At 40.5% G+C, this 24,726-nt stretch overlaps 1 protein-coding gene across 3 annotated transcripts in view; it reads left to right on the forward strand.

The window, feature by feature from the left end:
* The window catches only part of TCEANC2 (transcription elongation factor A N-terminal and central domain containing 2), a 37,563-nt gene that overhangs the window by 642 nt on the left and 12,195 nt on the right, over positions 1–24,726 (forward strand). For 2 of the 3 annotated variants that reach the window (XM_007164412.2, XM_007164410.2), the window contains exons 2-3: positions 189–332; positions 13,370–13,511. In XM_007164412.2, coding sequence (XP_007164474.1) covers positions 231–332; positions 13,370–13,511 — 244 coding nt within the window. In that variant the 5' untranslated portion in view covers positions 189–230. Of the gene's footprint in view, positions 1–188; positions 333–5,384; positions 5,532–13,369; positions 13,512–24,726 lie in introns of those variants that run through there. The other variant, XM_057545966.1, reaches the window with a different exon arrangement.

The following is a 24,726-nucleotide window of genomic DNA, read 5'->3' on the forward strand; positions in this document are numbered from 1 at the left end:
GTATACAGTTTTCATTTTTTAGGAAGATGTTTCTTTTTCAGGAGGATATCTTCCTGTGAATTGCACCCAAGAGTCCTAATAATTCAGGAATGCTTCCAGAGTGTGTAGAACCCAATTGTGTCACTTTAGGGAACACACATCACAGAAGCTTTGATGACGTTTTAGAACCTGCCCTCTTTCTTGAGCAGAACACGGTGCAAACACGTGAAGGTAGTTGGAGTCCCCTAGCAATGGATAAATTCGTCCTCCGAACACCCAGAATCCAGAATAGTCCTCAGAAGAAAGCTCCTGGAGGAAAGATTTACAAGCAGGCCACGATTGAATCTCTGAAGGTGAGAGGGGATCTGGGAGTGGAGAAAATGTGCAAAGGACTGTGATAGCCAGGAGGTCTGGAGGAGTTCTACTATGGAAGACCTATGAATTACTTATTTCTGTGCCTCCTCCCCAGAGTGTTCCTGACCACTCCAGGTTTGTTCCCCCCATACCTTGTTTATCAATTCCTGCACTTACGTTACACTCTTCTAATTACTTTGGCTTTGTGGTATGTTTTGCTAGCTGGTAGGATAAGCCCCCTAAGTTATTCTTCTTTTGCAAAATTTTCATGTCTATTAAATGGAATGTTAAAGTACCAAATATGATTTTGTGTTCCCTGTACAAACTCAGTAAGATTGGGTGATGATACCATACCTTCATATCCTATTGACCAGAACCGTATCACATGGCCTTCACAGCGACAGCTGAGACTGGAAGAGAGACTGTTAAAATACTCTTTGCAACCTCAAACTGTCTGATTTCTGTTAGCAAGGAAGAGGCAAGGAATAGATACAGGATAGACAACCAACAGTGAATCAATGGATATAAGTACCCAATTAGTGGTAATTATTACTTCACTAAAAACAAACAAAAAACCGTTTGTAATTAGTTCCCTTTGTCTTCTTGAACCTCTCCTCCTACATTACTGACTTTTTCTTTTCGGTTCCCTTTATTGCTTCCTATTTTCTCATCTAGACTACTAATGTTTGTGCTCCCCAGAGCTTTGTCACATTTTACGTGTTTGGCCAGGGTGATCTTATTCATCTTAAGGCTTCCCATGCTGCTGACTGCCAAACTTGGGCCTCTAGACTAGATCTCTGAAGGTGAGAGTGAGATCTGGGGCTAGAGAAAATGTACAAAGGGCTGTGATAACAAGGTAGCCTTCTGAGTACTTGACTGATATACTCAGTTGGATTTCTCTTCTAGATGTCCCACAGGTTTACCAGACCCAGATTAGAAAGCAGTAAAGGGGAGTATAAACAAAAGCCCTGGGTTCTAGGCCCTAATGTGCAGCTGTGTGATCTTTAGCAAGTCATTTCTTTCTCTGGGATCTCACTTTGTCCTCATCTAGAACCTGTGGTGTTTGACCTATAGCAGTGTTTCTTCAAAGGAACACTGTTGTCCTTTGGGGCAAGATAATTGTTCATCATTTGGAACTGTCCTGTGAGTTGCACAAAATTTAACATCCCTGGCACTCAGACAGTAAATGTCAGTAGCAATGTCCCATTGTGATGACCAAAAATGCCCTACATATTTACAAGTACCCCTTGGTTGAGACCTACTGAGCTCTAGATGGTCTTTAAAATCTCTCCTAGTTTTGCAGTTTTGTGACTTCCTGGAACACATTCAAGGTTTTCAACTGTTTGTCAGAGTATCCATGGATAATTGTACACAGTAGTGATTCTCAGTGAGGGATGGTGGTGGGCAGGATTGTGATATCAGACTGTCTGGAAGAAAAAGAGGATGGTAGTAATTGAACTACATGTACACTCACATACAAATACCCAGATTCTAATATACCTTCACCTGACCCTTCTGCCCTTTGTGTCCCCACGTGGGCCCCAGTTGAGAATCACTGTGTGTGATGATGAGAATGAGCCAAGTAAAGATTATGGAATCAGAATAAACAATAGGCATATGGAATAACATTCTCTTTAAATGCAATTGTTTTTCTTCCAAACCTGTTTTTTATTCTCCTGTATTTATTTTATATCCATATACCAAGAAACTGGGACTAGAAACTTAGAAACGATCCTTAATTCTTCTCTCTTATATCTAGTTTTCGATTCTGTCTCCTAAAAATCCTTTTTGCCCTTAACATCTCCCACTTTAAATTCAAAATCTTGTTGAGGGCTTCCCTGGTGGTGCAGTGGTTAAGAATCTGCCTGCCAATGCAGGGGACACGGGTTCGAGCCCTGGTCCGGGAAGGTTCCACATGTCACGGAGCAACTAAGCCTGTGTGCCACAACTACTGAGCCTGCGCTCTAGAGCCTGCGAGCCACAACTACTGAAGCCCGCACACCTAGAGCCTGTGCTCTGCAACAAGAGAAGCCACCGCAATAAGCCCACGTACCGCAACCAAGAGTAGCCCCCGCTTGCCTCAACTAGAGAAAGCCCATGCGCAGCAACCAAGACCCAACTCAGCCAAAAATAAATAAGTAAATTTATTTTTTTTTAAAATCTTGTTGAATTTAGAGCAGTGCCGTGGTCTGTTAACTTGTCTCCGTGCCCTTGGCATCCCCTGTCATTCCAGCCTCCACACTTAAGCCAGAGAAATAAGTCTTTAAAAAAAAAAAGAAAATCTACTCAGGTCACCTTCCTGCCCCAGGAAACCACTTCCCTTAGTGGTTTCAAATTACCTTTTGATAAAGACATTTCTTTACGTGGTACCCAAGGCCCTCTTGTGACCTGGTACCTGCTTGCCGGGCTGCTCTTCTTATTTACATTCCATCCAGTGTCAACCACTCACAATTTCCCAAAGATGTTGTGTTCTTTCATACCTCTGTACTTTTGCTTATGCTGTCCTGTTTGCCTTGAACGGCTTTTTTCTCTTGTCTTGGAGGCAATATAGTATAGTAATTAAGAACACAGACTCAAGCCAAACTACCTGTGTTAAAATCCCGGCTCTGCCACTTTAACTACCTGTGTGACCTTGGACAAGTTAACCTCTCTGTGTCTTTCCTCATCTATAAAATGGGATTAGTAATAATATCTATTTTATAAGGTAGTTATGAAGTTTGAGTGAGTCGATGTATGTAAAGTGCTTGGAACAGAGCCTGGCACATACTAAATACTATGTAAGTGTTTGCTGTTATCAGCTACTTTATGAAATCCTTTGTTCCCATGACCTAGTCAAGAGTTTCCTCTGCTATAAGGTCTTTCCTAACCACCCTCTGTCCCCCAGATACAGAGCCAATCTAATCTCTCCCTTCTCTAAGCCATCCCTATATCTTAACATGCCTCTACCATCGCACTTAACTTGTGCTGTATAATAAGTGTTTCTTTACATGCCTGTGTCCCGCGACACTCTCAACTTCTTGAAAGACTATGTCTTATTGGTTTTGTGGCCCCAGTAGCTGGCATGGGGCTTGGCATATAGAAGGCCATGGTGCATTTTTCTGAATGACCAAATGGTTAGTTTTTTGTTTTTTTGTTTTTTGGCTGCACCCTGCGGCACGCTGAATGACCAAATGAATTAAACTCTAAAAGCCTTGGCATGGCATATGAGACCCTTTCCATTCTGTTCTGTCTGAGGTGCCATCTCACCTCATCCCTTATAGCTCCCCATTCACGGGAATGCATTCCAGCCACACCCCTTTTCTTGCTCTTCTCTATCTAAGCTATTCTCTTTCATGTCTCCAGGGCTTTGACTTGATGCTGGTCCCCTTTCCTGCATCTTTTACAGAGTGAATTCCTACCCATTTGTCATCCCGCTCAAGTGAATCTTAGATTGTTTCATGAGTACAGGGACCTTGGACATTTCATTTACCTCTCCACCCTTGGACCTATCACAGTGCTTGGCACATACTTAGTGGTCAATAAATATTTGTTAAATAAGTGAATGATGAAATGCTTCCTGGGTCCTTTGTGGGGAATTAATCTTTCCCTCTTCGATACTCTCTTGGCACTTGGTTCAAATGTCTGTTGTAGCACTTACCTTACTGTATTGTAATTATCTGATTACCTGTAGTTTCCCCAATCTATTATGAACTATTAGGACTGGGACTGCAGTCTCTTATGTTCTGATTCTGCTTTAAGACCTAACACAGTGCCTGCTACGTTGTATGTAAAAATGTATTGAATAAACAATAATCATTATTTGGGGATGCCCTTGCTGGGTCTGGATAGTAAGCTACTCCACAAATGTTATTGTGAAACAACTTTATGCTCAGTACTATGCTAGGTACTTTAGGGAACATAAGAAAAATTTAAGATAAAAGTATGAGCCTTTAAAAAAAATAAAGTATGAACCTTTATGGGACTTCCTATTAGGGCATCATATCATAAGAAATGAAAAAGTAATGGTACAAAATCATATGTTCTCCATTACAAAATTGTTGATTAGACAATAAGGGTTAAGAGTTAAAAGAGGAGGGACTTCCCTGGTGGCGCAGTGGTTAAGAACCCACCTGCCAGTACAGGGGACACGGGTTCGAGCCCTGGTCCGGGAAGATCCCACATGCCGCGGAGCAACTAAACCCGTGCACCACAACTACTGAAGCCCGCACGCTCTAAGGACCCACATGCCGCAACTACTGAGCCTGTGTGCTGCAGCTGCTGAAGCCTGCCTGCCTAGAGCCCGTGCTCCGCAACAAGAGAAGCCACTGCAATGAGAAGCCTGCGTACTGCGATAAAGAGTAGCCCCCACTTGCTGCAACTAGAGAAAGCCCACATGCAGCAACAAAGACCCAACACAGACCAAAAAAAGAGTTAAGAGAGGAAAGAGCTCAGCATCTGTTTTAGTGGTCAGAGCACCTTAAAGAGATGGAAAGATTTGGCTAGGTAGAGGGAAGTCGCGACATAACCATTCAGTAAGTGGTACTTGCTGTTCTCTTTCGTTTATGCATGCACGCATGCTTACTTTCCTGTGTACACAATGACAAATTAAAAACAAGTTGAGTTAAATATGAATTCTAGAGAGTTAACTAGGTCCACGTTCTGCCAAGTGACTATTCCCACACACCACTATCATATTTTAATGACAAGAATCTGCTGAATATTCAAGCCTCAATTTCCTCATCAGTAACATCAGAAATAATATTTAACCTGCAGGGTTGTTATGAGGGCTAAATAAATAAATGCATATTGAAAGGGCTAAGCATTGTGCCTGGCACATAATAAAAACTAATAAATAGTTCTCTCTTGTATGGAAAAAAAGAGGCTGTGTAGTAAAACTAGAGCTGAGAATGATGATGATGATGGTGATGATATAGTAATAATGATTCCTGCTTACATTTATTGAGCCCATTTCTGTGGGCCAGGCATTGTGCTAAGTGCTTTACATATATTAACTCTTTAAATTCTAATAATAGCTCTGTGAAATGGATGCTTTTATCATTTATATTTTACAGATGAAGAATCTAAAGCACAGAGAGATTAAGTAGCTTGTCCAAAGTCATGAAGCTTTCAGTGGCAGAGCTGGGATTTGAACTAGAAAATCTGGTTCCACAGTCTGTGAACTAAAAAAAAGTGGAGGTTTCTGAATGCCAGCAGAGGAGGTATAAAAATCTTGGAATATTAGGACCACTGTACTTCTGTTACCAGCATATTGCAAGTAATTTTGCCATAGCCTTATCACATTCAATAAAAGTGACACTCAATAAGCTCATGTGGTGTACATTTGAATAGTAAAGGTTAATTTGGTTAATCTCATCTTTCTCCCTAAGGGAAAGTGATTTCTTCTGTTGGTTGCAATAGGAGATTTTTTTAAATGGAAAGATTCTGAAAAGATGCTAATTATTTTAGGTTCTGCACTTAAGAATGCTCTATAAATCTTTACTCCCTTTGTAGGATTGACTAGCCAATATGTTGTCCCCTGCCCCCACCAGTGGAATGGTGCCCATTTTATTGCTTATGAGCGAAGCATTTTCCTTAATTGGTTTTACCAAACCTGATATTCCAGCTATCCACAACTGTAAGACCAGATGGTATTTTGGAGAGCACCTTTTCTTTCTGGCAGTAACCATTCCACTACTCATTATAGCTTCCCCATTCATATTTTATTTCCACTTCCCTTTTTCCTCTAAATAATTCAGATAAGAACTTGTAGTATCCGTTTTGGGGCCCGTATGTGGACAGAAATAGGGAAACATTCTTTGTATGTACATGGAATTCTTCTCTGGAACGGGCTGCTATATTTTTCTATTTTTGCCCTAATATTTCAGATCTGAAGACTGTACTGTACTTAGTCCTTGAGGGTAGATATAACTTTGTTCAATTACATGTACTGCACACTGGGGATAGAGAGAAAAATAAGAAATTGTTCTGGCCCTCAAGTTGTTCATAGTCTAATGGAGGAGACAGCCTTGTACATAACTATTTGCAGAAAGTACAGATGGGGTAATTGAAGCCTGTGCAGATTACAAACTCAAAAGGGAGTTTGGTCAGATGTGGTTGGAGAGAGGCAAGCAAGGCTTCATACAGGAAGTGATTCTTGAAGAGGCTTTCAAAATAAGTAGGTGTTATCATGTGGTTCAGGCAGAGAAAGAGCATCCCAGGCAGAGGATGTGAAATACTGTGGTTTGTTTAGGCAGCTTCAAATAGTTTGATGTATGTTGAGCCAATGGTGAGGCTGAAAAGGATGTCAGGAGCCAAGTCATGTTTGTTAAGACCTTTTATGCCATACTAAAGAGCTTAGGCTTCTGTAGTTCCATATGCTGGAATGATCTGACCTGAAACCCCCAACCTCATTCCAGCCATGTAGAAATGCTTGATAAAAAGTCTCCAATACAGGGACTTCCCTGGCAGTCCAGCAGTTAAGAGTGTGCTCTTCCACTGCAGAGGGCGTGGGTTCCATCCCTGGTCGGGGAACTAAGATCCTGCATGCCGCATGGTGTGGCCAAAAAAGAAAAAAAAAAAGTCTCCAATACAGAGCTGAGCTTGAAAATAAGAAAGAGAAACCCTCAGGTGCCAGGAAGAAAGAGGAAATCCAAACCCAGAGCTGGAGATAACAGGCATACCTTGGAGATATTGCGGGTTCGGTTCTAGACCACTGCAATTATGCGAAATTTTTTGGTTCCCAATGTATATAAAAGCTACATTTCTGCTATACTGTAATCTGTTAAGTGTACAATAGCATTATGTCTAAAAAAATGTACATACCTTAATTAAAAAATACTTTATTGCTAAATAATGCTAACCATCATCTGAACATTCAGCAAGTTGGAATCTTTTTGCTGGTGGAGGTCTTGCCTCGATGTTGATGGCTGCTGACTGATGAGGGTGGTGGTTGCTGAAGGTAGGGGTGGCTGTGACATTTTCTTAAAATACGACAATGAAGTTTGCCGCATCAATTGACCCTTCCTTTCATGAATGATTTCTCTGTAGCGTTCAGTGCTGTTTGATAGCAGTTTGCTCACAGTAGAACTTCTTTCAAAATTGAAGTCAATCCTACCAAACCCTGCTGCTGCTTTATCAACTAAGTTTATGTAATCCTTCATTGTCATTTCAACAGTGTTCACAGCATCTTCACCAGCAGTAGATTCCATCTCAAGAAACCTCTTTCTCTGCTCATCCATAAGAAGTAACTCCTTATCTATTAAAGTTTAATCATGAGATTGCAGCAATTCAGTCATATCCTTAGGCTCCACTTCTAATTCTAGTTCTCTTGCACTTTCCACCACATCTACTGTTAATTCCTCCACTGAAGTCTAGAACCTCTCAAAGTCATCCATGAGGTTTGGAATCAGCTTCTTCCAAACTCCAGTTAATGTTGATATTTTGACTTCTCGTGAATCATGAATGTTTTTAATTGCATCTAGAATGGTGAATTCTGGAATTCCAGAAGATTTTCAATTTACTTTTCCATCAGAGGAATCAACTATCTATGGCAGCTATAGCCTTATGAAATGTATTTCTAATGTATTTCTAGATGTATGTATCCTAGAAATGTATTTCTAGGACTTGAGAGTCAAAATTACTCCTTGCAGCAGAATGGATGTTGTGTTAACAGGCATGAAAACAACATTAATCTTGTTGTACATCTCCATCAGAGCTCTTGAGTGACCAGGTGTATTGTCAATGAACAGTGATATTTTGAAAGGAATCTTTTTTCGGAGTAATAGGTCTCGACAGAGGGCTTAAAATATTCAGTAAACCATGTTGTAAACAAATTTGCTGTCATCTAGGCTTTGTTGTTCCATTTATAGAGCCCAGGCAGAGTAGATTTCGCATAATTATTAAGGGCTCTAGGATTTTCAAAATGGCAAATGAGCATTGGCTTGTACTTCAAGTCACCAGCTGCGTTAGCCCCTAACAAGATCGTCAGCCAGTCCTTTGAAGCCAGGCGTTGACTTCTCTCTAGCTATGCAAGTCCTAGATGTCATCTTCTTCCAATATGAGGCTATTTTGTCTACATTGAAAATCTGTTGTTTAGTGTAGCCACCTTCATTAATTATCTTAGATGGATCTTCTGGATTACTTGCTACAGCTTTTACTTTAGCACTTGCTGCTTCCTTGTACTTGTATGTTATGGAGACGGCTTCTTCCCCTAAACCTTATGAACCAACCTCTGCTAGCTTCAAACTTTTCTTCTGCAGTTTCCTCACCTCTCTCAGCCTTCATAGAATTGAAGAGAGTTAGGACCTTGCTCTAGATTAGGCTTTGGCTTAAGGGAATGTTGTAGTTAGTTTTTTTGTTTTTTTTTATGATTCTGATATCTCTCCTCTCTTTTTTTTTTAAATTTTATTTATTTATTTATTTATTTATTTATTTATTTATGGCTGTGTTGGGTCTTCGTTTCTGTGTGAGGGCTTTCTCTAGTTGTGGCAAGCGGGGGCCACTCTTCATCGCGGTGCATGGGCCTCTCACTATCGCGGCCTCTCTTGATGCGGAGCACAGGCTCCAGACGCGCAGGCTCAGCAATTGTGGCTCACGGGCCTTGTCGCTCCACGGCATGTGGGATCTTCCCAGACCAGGGCTCGAACCCGTGTCCCCTGCATTAGCAGGCAGATTCTCAACCACTGCGCCACCAGGGAAGCCCTCTCCTCTCAACATATCAATTATACTTCTTTATTTTTTTTGAATTTTATTTTATTTATTTTTTTATACAGCAGGTTCTTATTAGTCATCCATTTTATACATATTAGTGTATACGTGTCAATCTCAATCTCCCAATCATCACACCATCACTCCCCCTCCCCGGGAATGTTGTAGTTAGTTTGATCTGTACAGACCACTAAAATATTCTCATATCAGCAATAAGGCTGTTTTGCTTTCTTATCATTTGTGTGTTCACTGGAGTAGCACTTTTAATTTCCTTCAGGAACTTTTCCTTTGCATTTATGACTTGGCCAACTATTTGATGCAAGACGCCTAGCTTTTGGCCTGTCTCAGCTTTCAACATGCCTTCCTCACTAAGCTTAATCATTTCTAGCTTTTGATTTAAAGTGAGAGACGTGCTTCTCTTCCTTTCACTTAAACATTTAGAGGCCATTGTAGGGCTATTAACTGACTTAATTTCAATATTGTTGTGTCTCAGGGAACAAGGAGGCCCAAGGAGAGGGAGAGAGATGGGGAAATGGCTGGTTGGTGGAACAGTCAGAATATTTATCAGTTAAGTTTGCTGTCTTGTATGGGCATGGTTTGTGGCATTCCAAAACAATTACAATAGTAACACCAAAGGTCACTGATCACAGATCATAACAAATATAATAATAATGGAAAAAGTTTGAAATGTTGCAGGAATTACCAAAATGTGACACAGAGACATGAAGTGAGCAAATGCTGTTGGAAAAATAGCATCTGTAGATTTGCTCGTTGCAGGGTTGACACAAACCTTCAATTTGTTAAAAAAAAAAAAAAATGCAATATCTGCAAAGTGCAATAAAGTGAAGTGCAATAAAACAAGTTATGCTTGTATATAGTTCTATGCAAATCAGGTACAGAGTTTAGGGGCTGGGGTTTTAGGGCCAGTATGGGGACAGCAGATAAGGCTTCAGGCCACATGAAGCTGGGAGTCAACACAGGGCTACTATGCTTTTGAAAAATGAACTAGAAAAATTCTATCCACCAGTCCAAGAAAACAGCATGAAGATTGTATCATCTCAGGGTTTGAGTTCAAAAAGAGTTGACCATAATAAATTAGAACCTCACACTTATTACTATGTGTGTATATATATTTTTAACTTCGTGCTATCTGCAAAGCTGGAAAATTAACATAAAAACTGGCCCAGAACCAGGGAAATCCAAAGGCCTTGGCAAAGGCAAAGGTGAGATTTCCCTGTTAAGACACTTCACAACCTAGAGTACACAGGACTCCTGTGGAAAACAGTCCCCATTAAAGATGAATTCATGGTCAAAAATTACAAAACTCTACAATAAAATAAATTACCAGGAGGGAGGATGAGCAGGTAGATGTAAATAATAGAATTTCTACTCCAAGAAGCAGAGATAACAGTCTGAAAGAGACCTTAAATATGTTTAAAATGTTCACAGGATAATGAAAGTAATAGAAATGATAAGAATAGGATAGTATGAAAAGAAAACAGGCAGATTTAGAGAAAAAAACAAAAACAGAATTTGTCCAATGAAAAAGCATATTTGTTGACAAAGAAACACATTGAACAGGTTAAAAGTAGGTAAGTCATAGCTACGGAGAGAAATGCTGAATTGAAAGCTTGATCTGAGGAAATCACTTAGAATGCATCCCACAGAAATAGAAATATGACAGAAAAGTTAAGAGACTTGAGGACAGGCAGAGACCAAGTATATTTCTAATAAGCGTTTCAGAAGGTAGAGACTTGTGAGGAGGATACTGGTATAGATTTCATTGAGTATCTTAAAAATTGTAAGGGCAAACACTAAAATGATAGAAATAGAATGTATAACTTCCAAACCATGAAAGAAAAAACAAGAAAGAAAACTCAGGCTGTTAAATAAAAGATAAGAAAAGAAGAAAAAAGCAAAGAGAAAGTATGTCCAGTGTATCAGTAATCATAATAAATGCAAATGGATTAAACATGCCTATTAAAAGATAGAAACTCTCAGATTGGATAGGGGAGGAGGAGCAAAATAAAGCAGCCATAGGCTATTAAAGCATAATGACCCAGAAAAGTTGAAAGTAAAGGATGGAAGACATATGAATGTATATTGGGCAGGAGTTCATTGAGGCAATGTTTATAATAGGGAAAATGTGAGGGGGGAAAACGTCCCTAATTATCCATTAGGGGACTAGATTTTAAAATTCTAAGACACTGTATATAAAAATAATGGAATAATATTCAATACTATTAAAATAGATCAACTGGGTTTATACGTATCAGTATGGATAAATCAAGAAATTATACTGAGTGAAAAAAACAAGCTGCAGAATATTATATTTACAACTTCTTCCTACTGAAAATATCCCTTACCTGGCTTCATCGATTTATTTGTCATACCATTTAACACTAATAGTATTTTATATTGTAACAGATCATAAAAAAGGGCTCTGTCTCAATTTTGGCTAGGGCTCCTAAAGGCTGAGAACAAAGGAATAGCTATAAAATGTGTTCCCAAATGTTATTCTAGACCATCTATACAGAACTTGTGAAGGCAGAAAATGAAGACCAGTTTTGGAATTCTCAACCTATCACCTACCTTAGGCAATAAAGAAAGTTGAAAGTAAAGAAAGAGAGGAGATAGAATTCCTTTGGATAAAATGGGAGGGCTATGGTATTTTCCCTTGGAGAACGTGACCTCAGTTCCTGGAGTTGGTGGACACAGAGACCAGACCTGTGCCTGGGAAAGTCTAAAAACAGGGTGGCAACTGATGCCACAAGAAGGAGAAGTGGCTGCTGTGGGAAAGCTGTTATGCACAGAGTTTTTCAGGGCAAAGATATGGGCATAGTGGAGAAAATGCTAACTGGCCTGGAGTTGAATTAAAGAGGCTCAGTTCACAAGGATCCTTGGAAGGGCAGTGGAACCCCTACAGAGAGAGTGGGTGAAGCAATTGCCAGAAACTGGAGACTTCGGGTGGACCTGTAAGCGGCTGCCTGGAAGAGGCCTTGCCAATGTTGTGGGAACTGCAGGTGAGATCTCAACCATGGGCGCTCTCTACGGAACCACAAAAACACCTCATGGATATCTGCCAAGTCTAGAGAGCACTGAAACCTGATGAGCGTAGCATCACAACCAAAAATAAGGCTTTTGCTTTCCCTTACTGCTTTTTTTCCCAGTTTCGAACCTGGAAGGGCCAAAGACCAAAGCAAACAAGCAGATGGGGGAGGAGGAGAAGCAAAGGTGGGGAAATAGAGAAGTCCCCAGACATCCCCTTCTCCCACCACGGGCAGCTAGGCTAGACCCCAGCCAGGGAGAGAGTTGAGACTTTTTGGGTTGCTTTTTATTGAACTATCACATGCATGTAGAAAAGTAGACAAATATGTACGTCTTAACAGATTTTCACAGAGAGAACACACCTGTGTCACCAGTATCCAGATCAAGAAACAGGACATTTTATCAGAGGCCCCTGTGCCCCTTCCCAGTCCCTAACCGGGCCCACCTCCCCAGGGTAATAATGATAAAAACAAGAAAAAAAAATTTTGTGTAATTATAAAAGCGACTTTTTTTTTGTCTCCCAATTTACTTAAAAAAAAAATTCTTGAAATAATTTCAAAACTACAGAAAAGTTGCAACACAGTACAAAGACCTTCCTTATGCCTTTCACCCAGATTCCTTAATTGTTAATATTTTACACTTAATGGAAAGATTTGTGTCAACTTTAAGATAGTGGTTTCTTCCAGAAACGGAAGGAAGGGAATGAAGGGCGAAAGGTGTAAGGAGACTTGAACTTTACGGTGTTTTATTATTTTATGTGTAATGGCAAAATGTTAACTTTTTTTCAGTATAAATAGTGAGTTACTCTACCTTTTTATGTGTTTAAAGTTTTAAAAAATTCTTCAAACAAGAAAGGGTTTGAGTTTTACCATCTAGGAAGTAGGGAGCTGTTGAAGTGTGCTTTTTATTGTTGAAATAAATATCTCTTTATGACTTCTCTGCTCTCTGTCCTTGCCTATGAATTAAGATACTTAAGTGAGCTATAAGGTTGATTCACCTCAGCATCGTTTTTCTTTTCTTCCCCTCCTTACTGCCTCTCAGTGCTAAGTGCCCAGTGGTGTCTGACATGGTAAGATTAAAACTTGCACTTTTCCTAATAGATGTAACTCTCTTCCTGATTTGCAGTAAGCAGGAGCTGCTTTTAAGCAATTACCCATCATTTGGGGCCATCACATATATTGTGCTTTGGTTCAGGTCGTAATCAATAATTCATATGTCAATAGGAACCCCATTAGCTCAGGTGAAGGCAGATGTCTTTCTAATGAAAATGTTCCATTTTCCAAATGACTTTTCTTTTTCTCAGAGAGTTGTGGTTATAGAAGACATAAAAAGATGGAAAACTATGTTGGAGCTTCCTAATCAAACCAAAGAGAATCTAGTTGAAGCCTTACAAGAATTAAAGAAGAAAATACCCTCCAAGGAAGTGTTAAAATCAACAAGGATAGGTATGTTCCTTCCGAATTTTATAAGTGCTTATATTTTATCTCCTTCTTTCTCCTTTCCTCCCTCCCTCAGACATTATCATATCAGTGCTTCTCAAACTATCTGTGGTGAGAGATCATTGTTTAAAAAATTCTCCATTGGTTGCAGACTAATACTTCTAAAATATAATAAAAATTACCAGAAAAATGAAATTAAAATATACAAAATGTAAGCCCTACTTTTTAAAAAAATTATACTCAACAAATGTAGAAGTACTTTGTCAAACTGCTATAGAAGTTTTAAATGCTTACTTCAGTTTCTGTACTTATTGCATGAACTTGTAACTAGCATGATCTGTGGATAACGTTTTGAGTGTCCTTGATGCTAGGTGTGCAAAAATGAAGAAGACATGATTTGTGACCTCAAGGAACTTAGGGTTTGGTGGAGAAACAAGCAGGTAGACAAATGGGAGTAGTAAAATAGTATAGGTTAAAAATAAAAGCATATAAATAATGCTCATGGTACCGTTCTGATCTGTACAAGGTATATGCTGGCACAGAGGACAGAGTAGTCTTACATCTGGGGAAGTCAGAAAAGGCTCCATAGAAGAGGCGACATTTCACTTAAATCTTGGCTTTTCCGTCTTGAGTAGAAATAACTTCCAAAGCATGGTTTGTAAAAACAACATAATAGCAACATTTGCTGCTACATCATTTATTACAGCATTGGAGATATTTTAAGAGGTAAGTCAGGAACTACGTTGAATTACCATTTTAGTACAGTACACAACTGTGAATAATATGCGAGGGAGGGCCAACATGTGTTCCTCAAGCTGCTCCCAAGTCCCCAGGGAGTCCAGGGTAGTCGTTCACAGCTGCTGTTCTTGCCCTCACCAGTGCAGCCATTGCCTTCTCTGCCTCCCCTTGACCTCTTGTTCATGAGAAGCAGGAGAGAAAGCAGCTTCAGACTGGCGCTAACAGCTGGCAAGAGCTGTGTGAAATTCCCCCGAGGTTCCCCCAAGAGTCTGGAGAGTTGCACCCCTGTAATATAAACCAGAATCTGAGAAAATTAGATGCTTAAAGAACATAAAACCCTATCATTATAGCCAAGGAGAGTCTCCCATCTGCTGCTAGATTTTCTCTTTATAGGTTGTGGTCACTAGAGGGCAATAAGACCATTCATATGAGCAGATAAGGTATTTCCACCAGTAGAGGGTACTAGTGGTTAATATTTTATGACATGTATACATGTACATATGTGTATGTATCTGTTCATATTTAAGCACACCACAAATACCACTTACAATCAGATCTTAAATATCAACATAATAGTCTGGAATTGTCCTACAAATACAGAACAGATGATAATTTTTTAAAAATCATTTCTATTTGTCCTTTGAGTACCATTGTGAATATGCTTTCAAGAATGGGTGTGTCTGATGTTCAGAGATTTCAATTCAAGAATCATAATGAAACCACAACAAGGGGGTATAACTTAAGAAGAGCTGGAAACCATCCAACTTTTGAGTCTTGACCCTATCCCAAGCCTTACCATAACCTGAGGTTGTGTGGAATATACAGGTTCCTTGGTCAGTTGCTAGCCTGAAGATTCATTTGGATCATTGCCTGAGAATGTTTACATTCTTCCACCTTTAGCCTCCTGCCTGTCCCTATCCTGTGGGCTGTAAGGGACAAATATTTACTGAGTACCTTCTTTGTGCTAGGAACTATGCTGGCATAATGATGAAGGAGACAGATACTGTCCCACCTTTTTGGAGCCTGCAGTCTAGTGGAAGGACAGGCAATTTAACAAGACTTTATCATACAATGCAATGAGTGCTCTGATGATGAGGAGAAGTTAGCCCAAGGAGTATATGTGTTGGGAGTAGAAAAGATGTTAAAGAATGTGTCAGGCCTGGGTATATCACGTGAGCTGTACAGAGGGCTGGAGGTGGGAGAGAGCACGGTACATTGCAAAAACTAAAAGAAGTTTTGTTTACTTGAAATGTAATAAGCTGGAGACAGAGTCTGGACCAGATGGAGAAGACTCTTTGTAAGCCATTCAAAACTGTTTGGTCTTAGCATGCGTATTAGTTACCTGTCCCTGTGTAAAAATTATGCCCAAATTTAGCAGCTTAAGTGTCTGTTATCTCACACAGGTTTTCTGAAGGTCAGAAATCAGGGAGCTGCTTATCTGGGTGCTTCTGGCTCATGGTCTCTTAAGAGGTTATAGTCAAACTGTTGGCTGGGACTGTAGTCATCTGAAAGCTTGACCAGGGCTTGAAGACCTGCTCCTAACTGCTCACTTATGGGACTGCTGGTAGGAGACCTCAGTTTCTCATCACCTGGGCCTCCCCATAGGGCTGCTCATGACATGGCAGCTGACTTTCCCCAGAATAAGTGATCCAAGAGAGAATAACCAAGATGGAAACCATAGTGTCTTTTATCATCTAATCTTGGAAGTAACATACCAACACTTCTATTATATTCTGTTGATCACACAGACCAACCTGGGTACAGTTGGGAGACAACTACACATGGGTTATGAATACGAAGAGGTGAGGATCATTGGGGGCTATCTTGTAGACAGGCTATCACAGCATGTATTTCTTTTAATTTAACCTAGATATATTCTACTTCTGGACCTGCAGATTTATGTTCATTTGTAGAAGTTTTACAGCCATTACCTCTTCAAAAGCATGTCTCCTTTATTCTCTCTATCTCTTTGTTCTGGGATTCTACAATTAGAAATTTGTTAGATCTTTTATTTTCCATGCCCCTTAGCTCATATGTCTCCTTGTCTCTCAGAAAATTCTGGGCAGTTTCTTTAGTGTCCCACTATTGTGGGACATCCAAGAGGAAATGTCCAACAGAATGTTGGATGTACAAGGCTAAAGTTAAGGAGGGACAGTAAATATATACTTGAGAGTCATCATCAGCATATAGTTAGAAACTGAGGCAGTTGCCCAGGTAGAGTATGTAGGAAAAGCAAAGAGCCAAGTCCCAAATCCTGAAGCACATCAATATATGAGGCTCACAGGAAATGGAGAAGGTGTGAGCGGGAAAATGGGAGAGAACGCTGTCATGGAATGGGAAGGAGGGCTTCTGAGAGGGGATTCGTCAGCAGTGTCCATCATTGTCAAAGGGCCAAAGAAGCTAATTCTAAAAATTGCACATTGGATTTTACAAAGTAAGGTCATTAATGATTTTGGTAAGGACAGTTTCAAAGGCAAGATTAAGGGCAGAAGCTTGAGGAGTGAGGAGGAGGTAAGGAAATGAACTGTGAAAATAGACAACTCTTTCAAGAAGTTTGGCATTGAAAGGAAAGAGAGAGGTGGCAATATCAGAAAGGAATGTGGAATTGAAGAAAGTTCTAATTTGTAAATTAGGAGAGAACCTAACCTGTTGAGTGACAGGTTCGTAGGCAGACCTTATCAGGGAGAATGGACCAGACTTTGTAAGGATTGACTGTGGAGATGAGGATGGCATGATGCCTCTCATTTTGTTGTCACCCATACCCCCTTTACTGGCTCTTTATTTCTACCTTCGGATACACTTAAATCTTCTCCTTTAATTGTCTGCCATCTTTTCCAGATACCTCGTTTCACTTCTTCCTTTTATAACCAAATTCCTTTAAATATGATTAATAATCACAACTCCCATTTCTGCCCCTTACCCTCCTTCATTAAATTATTTCCATGCTGGCTTCTCCCACAAACACTATTCTTCTCTCTAAGGACACAAGTTATTTCATTCTATCCAAATCCAGTAGTCTTGTCTCAGTTCTCATCTTCCCAGAACCATGAACTTGAGACCATTGATTACTCTCTTTTCTGTCAGTATGAATGACACTGAACTTGTTGCTAATTCTTTATCTATTTTTTAAATGTTTATTTCCTTCAAGCCCTTATCTGAGTTCGTAATTACTTATTTAATTATTTACTGAGTTATTTTTTGTTTACTGTATAGTAACTCTATGCCAGCAAGACCATGCAATATATTTTATTCACCAATGCATTTCAAGCATTAGTGTGGCATATAGCAGATGCTCAGGATATGTTCATCAAATTAATGAAAATGACAGGATCAAACAAGATTTTCTCCATGGTGCTTTCTAGCTTTCTGTATTCCTGTTTCTTGCCTTTCTGTGTTTCCTCTGTCTTTGTCCCCTCTCCTCTCACAGGAGGTACTTTTCCAGAAAGCTCAGACCTCAGTCTTTGGCTGCTGCTTTAGAGCACTTAGCCAGAGAGGCCGTCCACTTCTCCAGCTTAACTGAGGCCTTAATTCAGACAACTCCTGGGTATGCATCTCCTGTCCTGATCCATTTCTGAATCTTAGATTTTTAGAAATACAGTTCCAATTTACATTGCTACCATTTTCTTAAAATCTTACTAATTTACTGGGTAAAAATAGCATCTTGTTTTCATTTGCTGTATAGAATGGATTGTTTTCTATTTGTTTATTGGCACTTTGTCCTTTTTTTGTGAATTGTTTGTGTTCTTTGTCCATTTACTGTTGAGATCTTATAGTTTTTGTTTTCTGTTTCTGAACTTTATAAATGTCAATATCATAAACGTTTAAATCCATTTAGCTACCTCAGTTTATAAACAAGGAAATTCAGATTCAGAGAGATGAAGTGACTTATCCAGGGCCATATAGTGAGTTAGCACCAGAGATGTAATGAGAACCCAGGTCTCTTGGGGCAGTGTTCTTTCTTGGTTAGCAGACTGCCATTGTACCCTGAATCCCAGCCATATGTGCCTTTATTTTACTGGACCATCTCTATGGGTTCTGCCATCTGCTCAAGCTCACCTCTTTTAAATCAGAATTTAGTGCCTTTTCTTGTGTACTTCAAATGGGAGTTTTCTCCTAGTATTTTCATTTTAGTCAGTGTTTGCTCTGACATAAACTCTTTAGGTGCAAATGTCCAGCAGGCAGTTGGAGATGTAGGACTGAAGCTCAGATGAGAGATCTAGACTAAAAATATGTATTTGGAAGACATTCGCCTGGAAGCATTTGCTTAAAATCACTTAAGTGGATGAATTCTCTGAGTAAAAGAAAAGATTAAAGGGCTGAAGGATTGAGCTGGGGAGAATATCTGTGGCAGGGAAATGGGAGGAGGAAGAGGAGCCGGTGAAGAGGCAAGAGTGTAATTAGAGAGCGGAAGAGAGCCAGGGCTGTGCAGTGACACGCGGGATGAGGAGGAGAGTGTTTTGAGAGGCAGGGGAAGTGAGTAACCTCACTGCTCTCAAGTGGTCTGGGGAGTTGAGGGCCAGCTGGGCAAAAGCCTTTGGATCTGGCACCTAATGGGGCCTCTGTGACCGAATACCTTTATTATAAAGGAAACCAGTGGGCGTGGGTATTGAGTAAATGGCTGATGAGGCAGTGGAGTTAGACCTTGCACTCAACCTGGTAGGCAAGCATGCCCCACTTCTGCAATACTGTAGGTATAAATATTCTGGGAGAAGTTTTAAGTCCATCATATTGATCTGATTTTCATTTATAATTGATTAACAACAAAAAAACCTTGTACTTACAAAGTGCTTTCACATCTACGACTTCATTTGATCCATATAACAATTCTACAAGGTAAATATTATTATTTCCTCATTTTACAAATGAGAACACTGAGGCTTAGAGAGTTTACAGTAACTTGCCCCAGGTCGGGAAACCAAATAATAAGCGACAAAGCTAAGGTGGACTTATGCCATGTCATGCCACCTCCTGAAACCCAAAGATGCACCCTTGTCCATGGCAAGCTCTTACTTGTCTTTTAAGACCCAGATGAAACATAATCTTCTTGGTAAAGCTAAAAATGTTTGTTGAATGAATAAATGAGTTAGTGAGTGAGTGAATGAATGGGTATGTGATTTGACTTGCCCAAGTTCATGGGATAAGTTAGTGGCAAGGAATTTTCAAATGGCCTTCTGTTCTTAGGTTGTCCCATAGATTCAGCAATCCTGAACTGCTGATAAGCTCCTGTATTCATTATCTATGAATAGTGCCATAACAAATTGCCAGAAAATTAGTGGTTTAAAAAACACAGATTTATTATCTTACATTTCTATAGGTTAGAAGTTCAGTACACGTCTCAGTGAGCTAAAATCAAGGTGTTGGCAGGGCTACATTCCTTTCTGGAGACTCTAAGGGAGAATCTGTTTCCTTGCCTTTTCCAGTTTCTAGAAGCCACCTGCATTCTGTGGCTTGTGATTCTCTTCCTCCATCTCCAGAGGTGGCAATGGTGGGTCGAATTCTTTTCACACGTCATCTCTCTGACCCGCTCTTCTGTCTCTTCTGCCTTTAAGGACTCATGGGATTAGATTGGGCCTGCCTAGGTAATCCAGGCTCATCTCTCCATCTCGGGGTCCTTAACCTGAATCACATCTGCAAAGTCCCTTTTTCCATGGAAGGTAACATATTCACAGGTTCTGAGGATTAGGGCATGGATGTCTTTAGGGACTATAATTTTGCCTACTACAGCCCTCCAATTACTCTGTGCTCTTTCAGGTTCTATGCTTTTGTTCACTCTACTGCTTGTCAAGACTCAGGACGAGAATTGCCTCTTTCATGGTATTCCCTGGCCCGTTTGCCACCCAAATTAACTCCTCTGTCCTTTTGGCCCTCCCTTGGTTTCCCCCTTCAATACTATCTTAGGACCTGTAACACTTTGGTGCACTGTTTTTGTTCAGGTGTCTTCTCCTGTGCTTAGACCTACCTGGAGCTCCTTGAGTAAAGGGCTGTGTCTTGTTCAACATTCTATCCCGAGGTCTAGCACAGGGCCTGGTACTTACTAAGTATTTGATAATGTTTGTTAAATGAGCAAAAGACCGCTTCCTGCAGGGAATTTGTCTTAACAGTGTGCTGGGATGCAGAAGCCCCGTACTCTTAAACCCAGGGGACTTGACCTAGATCATAAGACCAGCCAGTGGCACTGCTTGCTTTAACATAAACTTCATGGAGCAAATAATGACTTTTTTCAGATCATTAACTTCCTCGATGTAGCTACTGACCAGCTTGTGACCTTGGGGAAAGGTCATGGAGCCTCATTTTTTCCATCTGAATCAGGAGGAGGTAGGACTGTTTGATCACTGGGGGCAACAGTATAGGGTTAATACGTGAGCTCTGCAGCCAAACTGCCTGCATTTGAAACTTGGCCCTGCTTCTTACTTGCCATGTCCTGCACAAATTCCTTAACCTCTTAGTTCCTTAGTTCTTTACCTGTTAAACGGGGAATCATTATAGCACCTACCTCGTAGGGTGTTCTGAGAATTCCTTGACTTAAAGGTAAAGCATTCAGTGCAGTGGCTGTCATTATTGTTATCATGAAATTCCCTTTTTCATTTAAAGTTTGTCATTTTGTCTTGTTTTTTATAGAAGAGTGTTCCCTAGGCCCCCTCTTTCCTCTTTTCCTGCCCCAGACTCAGTGCCTTCCCTGCTGTTACTCTTCCTTCTGTCACCCTCTTGCTTGCAAAGCTTGCATCCCCCAGGTCTCCTCATAGCCCCTGCCCTTCTTGGAGTGGTTTCCCTGGTGTTGGGAGAGCCTCCTGACCAGTCCAGGTGGGGCTCCTGTGGGAGTATCTGTGAGGTGTACTGCCCCCTGCAGGCCAAGAGCAGTGATTCCCTTGCCCTGGCCTGAGAGTCGAAGACTTCTGCCCTTTGGCTCTTCTGATTTAGGAATATCAAGAAGGTGAACAACATTATCTCAACAGAACTTTATTAGACACTCTCTGTGTGCCAGTCCCTAATAACAGAGAGGGACAAGGTGTTGGGGCGTTAAGTATGCAGGCTCTGGGGTCAGGCTGCTGTGCTCAGATCCTGGCTTCCATGCTTACTAGCTGTGAAGCCCTGGGCAAGTTGCTTGGCTGAGCTTCTTTGTAAAAAGAGATATAATAATAGTATTTACTTCATTGTGCAATTATAAAAAATTAAATGATATAATTGCTATAAAATCTGGAGTAGTAAGCAGGAAGGATTCTTAGCAATGGGTAAGAATTAGAAACTTTTCATTCAATTCTTTACAGTATAGTTCCATTATTTTGTTTGCAGTTGTGTGATTTTCCCAATCAGCTGCATCCATATTCAAATGTTAGTACAAAGCCAATTTGAAAGCCAAATGTAAACTTTTTTTTTCTTTGTAATATAACTGTTTGATTCAGTTCAGCAAACATTTCTTGATTGTTTTGTGGTAAGGCACTATGCTGGGAGCTGGGAATGTATCTTGGAGTAAGGAGTAAGGTATGGGGTTCTGCCCCCAAGATGTTTATGTCAAGTTTAGAGGGAAAAGTGGGCATTTAAACCTTCTAGGCAGAGGGAGCAGTGTGAGCTAAGTACAGAAATGTAAGAAGGCCAGACAGCCTGACCCTATCAAGGACACGCCAACTGCTTTCTATGGCTAGAACTTAGCACCTGGAGGCCAAAGGGGTAGGAGGGCTGGGACTGAGGAGAGGAAGGAAAGAGAGATATGGTGAGAGGTATGGCCAAAGAGGTTCCAGGTCATCGAGGGCTTGAATCTATACTTAGAAATTAATTTGAGGACAGAGGAGAGAGCCATTGAAGGGCTTCTGGTAAGGGAATGATGTGATCAAATTGTGTTTTTAAAAGGTTAATTTGACTTTAATATAGAGGATGCATTGGAGAAGGCCACTCTGGGGACAAAGATTGATTAGTAAGTCATTGCAGTAGACCTGTGGAGAGGTGATGAGGACCTGAATCAGGGCAGCAGGGAGAATAAAGAGGGACGTGAGGAAAAGGAAAAGATGCAAGAAATGTTAAGGAGCCTAGGGACTTCCCTGGCAGTCCAGTGGTTAAGGCTTCGTCTTCCAATGCAGGGGGTACGGGTTTGATCCCTGGTGGGGGAGCTAAGATCCCACATGCCTTGGGGCCAAAAAACCAAAACATGAAACAGAAACAGTATTGTAACAAAGTCAATAAAGACTTTAAAAATGGTCCACATCAAAAAAAAAAATCTTTAAAAAAAAATGTTAAGGAGCCTAAAATAATGGGTGAATGCTAGTGCCATGTGTGACAAGAAATACAGGAGGAGGGACTGAGGGGGATAATAATGAGTTCCATTTTCCATTTTAGAAGTGTTGAGCTAGAGGTGCTTGCAAAATAAGCAGGTAGAGATGTCCAGTAGGGGACTAGATATTTGGGTATTGTGCTCAGTGAGAGCCTTTAGGCTAGAGATACGTATTTGGGAGTCATCTGCTTGCAGATGGTAGTTGGACCACAGGAGTGGGTAAGATTACTCAGGGAAAACAGGTGAAGAAAGAAGAGAAGAGGCCAAGGCCAATGTCCCAGCTGGGGTTCACAGGTAATTAAAGGTTGGGCAAGGCATATACAGCCAGCAGAAGAGATGGAGAAGGAAGAGGAGAATCAGTAACAGGCGGTATCTCAAAAAGCAATGGAAGGGCTTCCCTGGTGGCGCAGTGGTTGAGAATCTGCTTGCCAATGCAGGGAACACGGGTTTGAGCCCTGGTCTGGGAAGATCCCACATGCCGCGGAGCAAGTGGGCCCGTGAGCCACAGTTACTGAGCCTGAGCATCTGGAGCCTGTGCCCTGCAACAAGAGAGGCTGCGATAGTGAGAGGCCCGCGCACCGCGATGAAGAGTGGCCCCCGCTTGCCACAACTAGAGAAAGCCCTCGCACAGAAACAAAGACCCAACACAGCCATAAATAAATAAATTTAAAAAAAAAAAGAAAATTCTTAAAAAAAAAAAAAAAGCAATGGAAGAGACTATTTCAGAAGGAAAAAAGCAGCAGTGTCAGATGCCACAGAGGTATCAAGTAATGTCACGATGGAAAAGGTCCATTGGATTCGACAAGAAGAAGGACTCTCTGTGGAACTTGTGCATCTTCATTTCTTGTATATAAAGGTGGATCAACGGTGCCTGTCTTGGGGAGAGAAAAGGATAAGGTGGGGAACACATGAAGGGAAGGATCTCTATTCCAAAGAAACCTGAATGCACTTCTAGTATAGCATATCCCGTGCTGTTAGGATTGCTTACAGGTTGAGCCAGCCCATGAGATTGTGAGCTGGACTGCATAGATACATACAGTCCCACTGCTCAGAGGAGACCCTTGTTAATAATTTCATTATAAATTCTTTTAGACTCTTTTTCTCTGTGTATAAACAAATATATGTGTTTGTTTATGTATATATATATACAAATGTAATTTTAAAAATAAATATTGGCTTATACTGTGCGTGCTCTTCTGAGAACCTGAGTAAAGTAATCATCTTTCCATGTTACTACACGTAGAGCTATTGCAGTCTTTAATGGCTGCCAAGTATTCATTGTTTGAATGGACTATAATTCATTTAACAAATTGGACCCTTAATGGTGAGCTTGTAGGTTGTTTTTAACTTTTTGCTGCTGTGCACAGTAATGAATATTTTTATACATGAATCTTCTTTGCACACGTTGGCAGGGTGAGTGTAGGTTAAATTCCAGGGACTATGTCTCATTCATGTCTGTATCCTCAGCACCAGGCATTAAGTAGGTGCTCTGTAACAGTATTAAAATGCCCTGAATTTAGGTCTTTGAGGTCCTGCAGTATCTCATTTACCTTTGTGTTTTTACCATCCACAACAGTGACCAACAGCACAAAAAATTGTTTTCTGAATGAATAATCTCAAGGATATGGAGAATTCCAGCCAGAAAAGGAAAGTGTTGAGTAGTGACTTCAGCTTTAAGTGGCATGTGTTTCAGAAGCACCTCACTAAGCATCGCTAGCTAGGAAGCACCTTGAGATATTTCTAATGAGGGCTCTGCATTCCTCCCCTTCGCCTTCCTCCTTGTGATGAGTGTTGATGTACTTCTTTCCCTGGTCAGTAGAAAGACTAGATAAAAATTCTTGGGAGATAATTGGATAGAGAGAGAAGTTAAAGAATCTTGTCTTCCCTTCAAAGTTACCTCCAGCATGCTCTTCACAGAACCTTTAAAGCAGGGACAGTTTCTTGTTCAGCCCTGCATGACTAGTACCTAGCGTACCCAGTACAAAGAGTAGGCCTTCAGTTGACATGTGAGGAGTAAATAAATCAAGCAAGTGTTGAGCTATGCAGTTGGTGTCATCTGAGAAATTTTCTAAATGTTTTGACCATTTTCCCAAAATTGAATTCTTTTCCATTTCCTTTTGTTCATTGATGCCTCTTTTATTGTATATTAATTTTTATATACAATAGGGTTTGTTCCTGAGCTTAATTAATTAATTTTTTTTTTTTATGGCCGCGTTGGGT

The sequence above is a fragment of the Balaenoptera acutorostrata genome, chromosome 1, assembly GCF_949987535.1.
Source record: "Balaenoptera acutorostrata chromosome 1, mBalAcu1.1, whole genome shotgun sequence".
NCBI classification, from domain to species: domain Eukaryota; kingdom Metazoa; phylum Chordata; class Mammalia; order Artiodactyla; family Balaenopteridae; genus Balaenoptera; species Balaenoptera acutorostrata.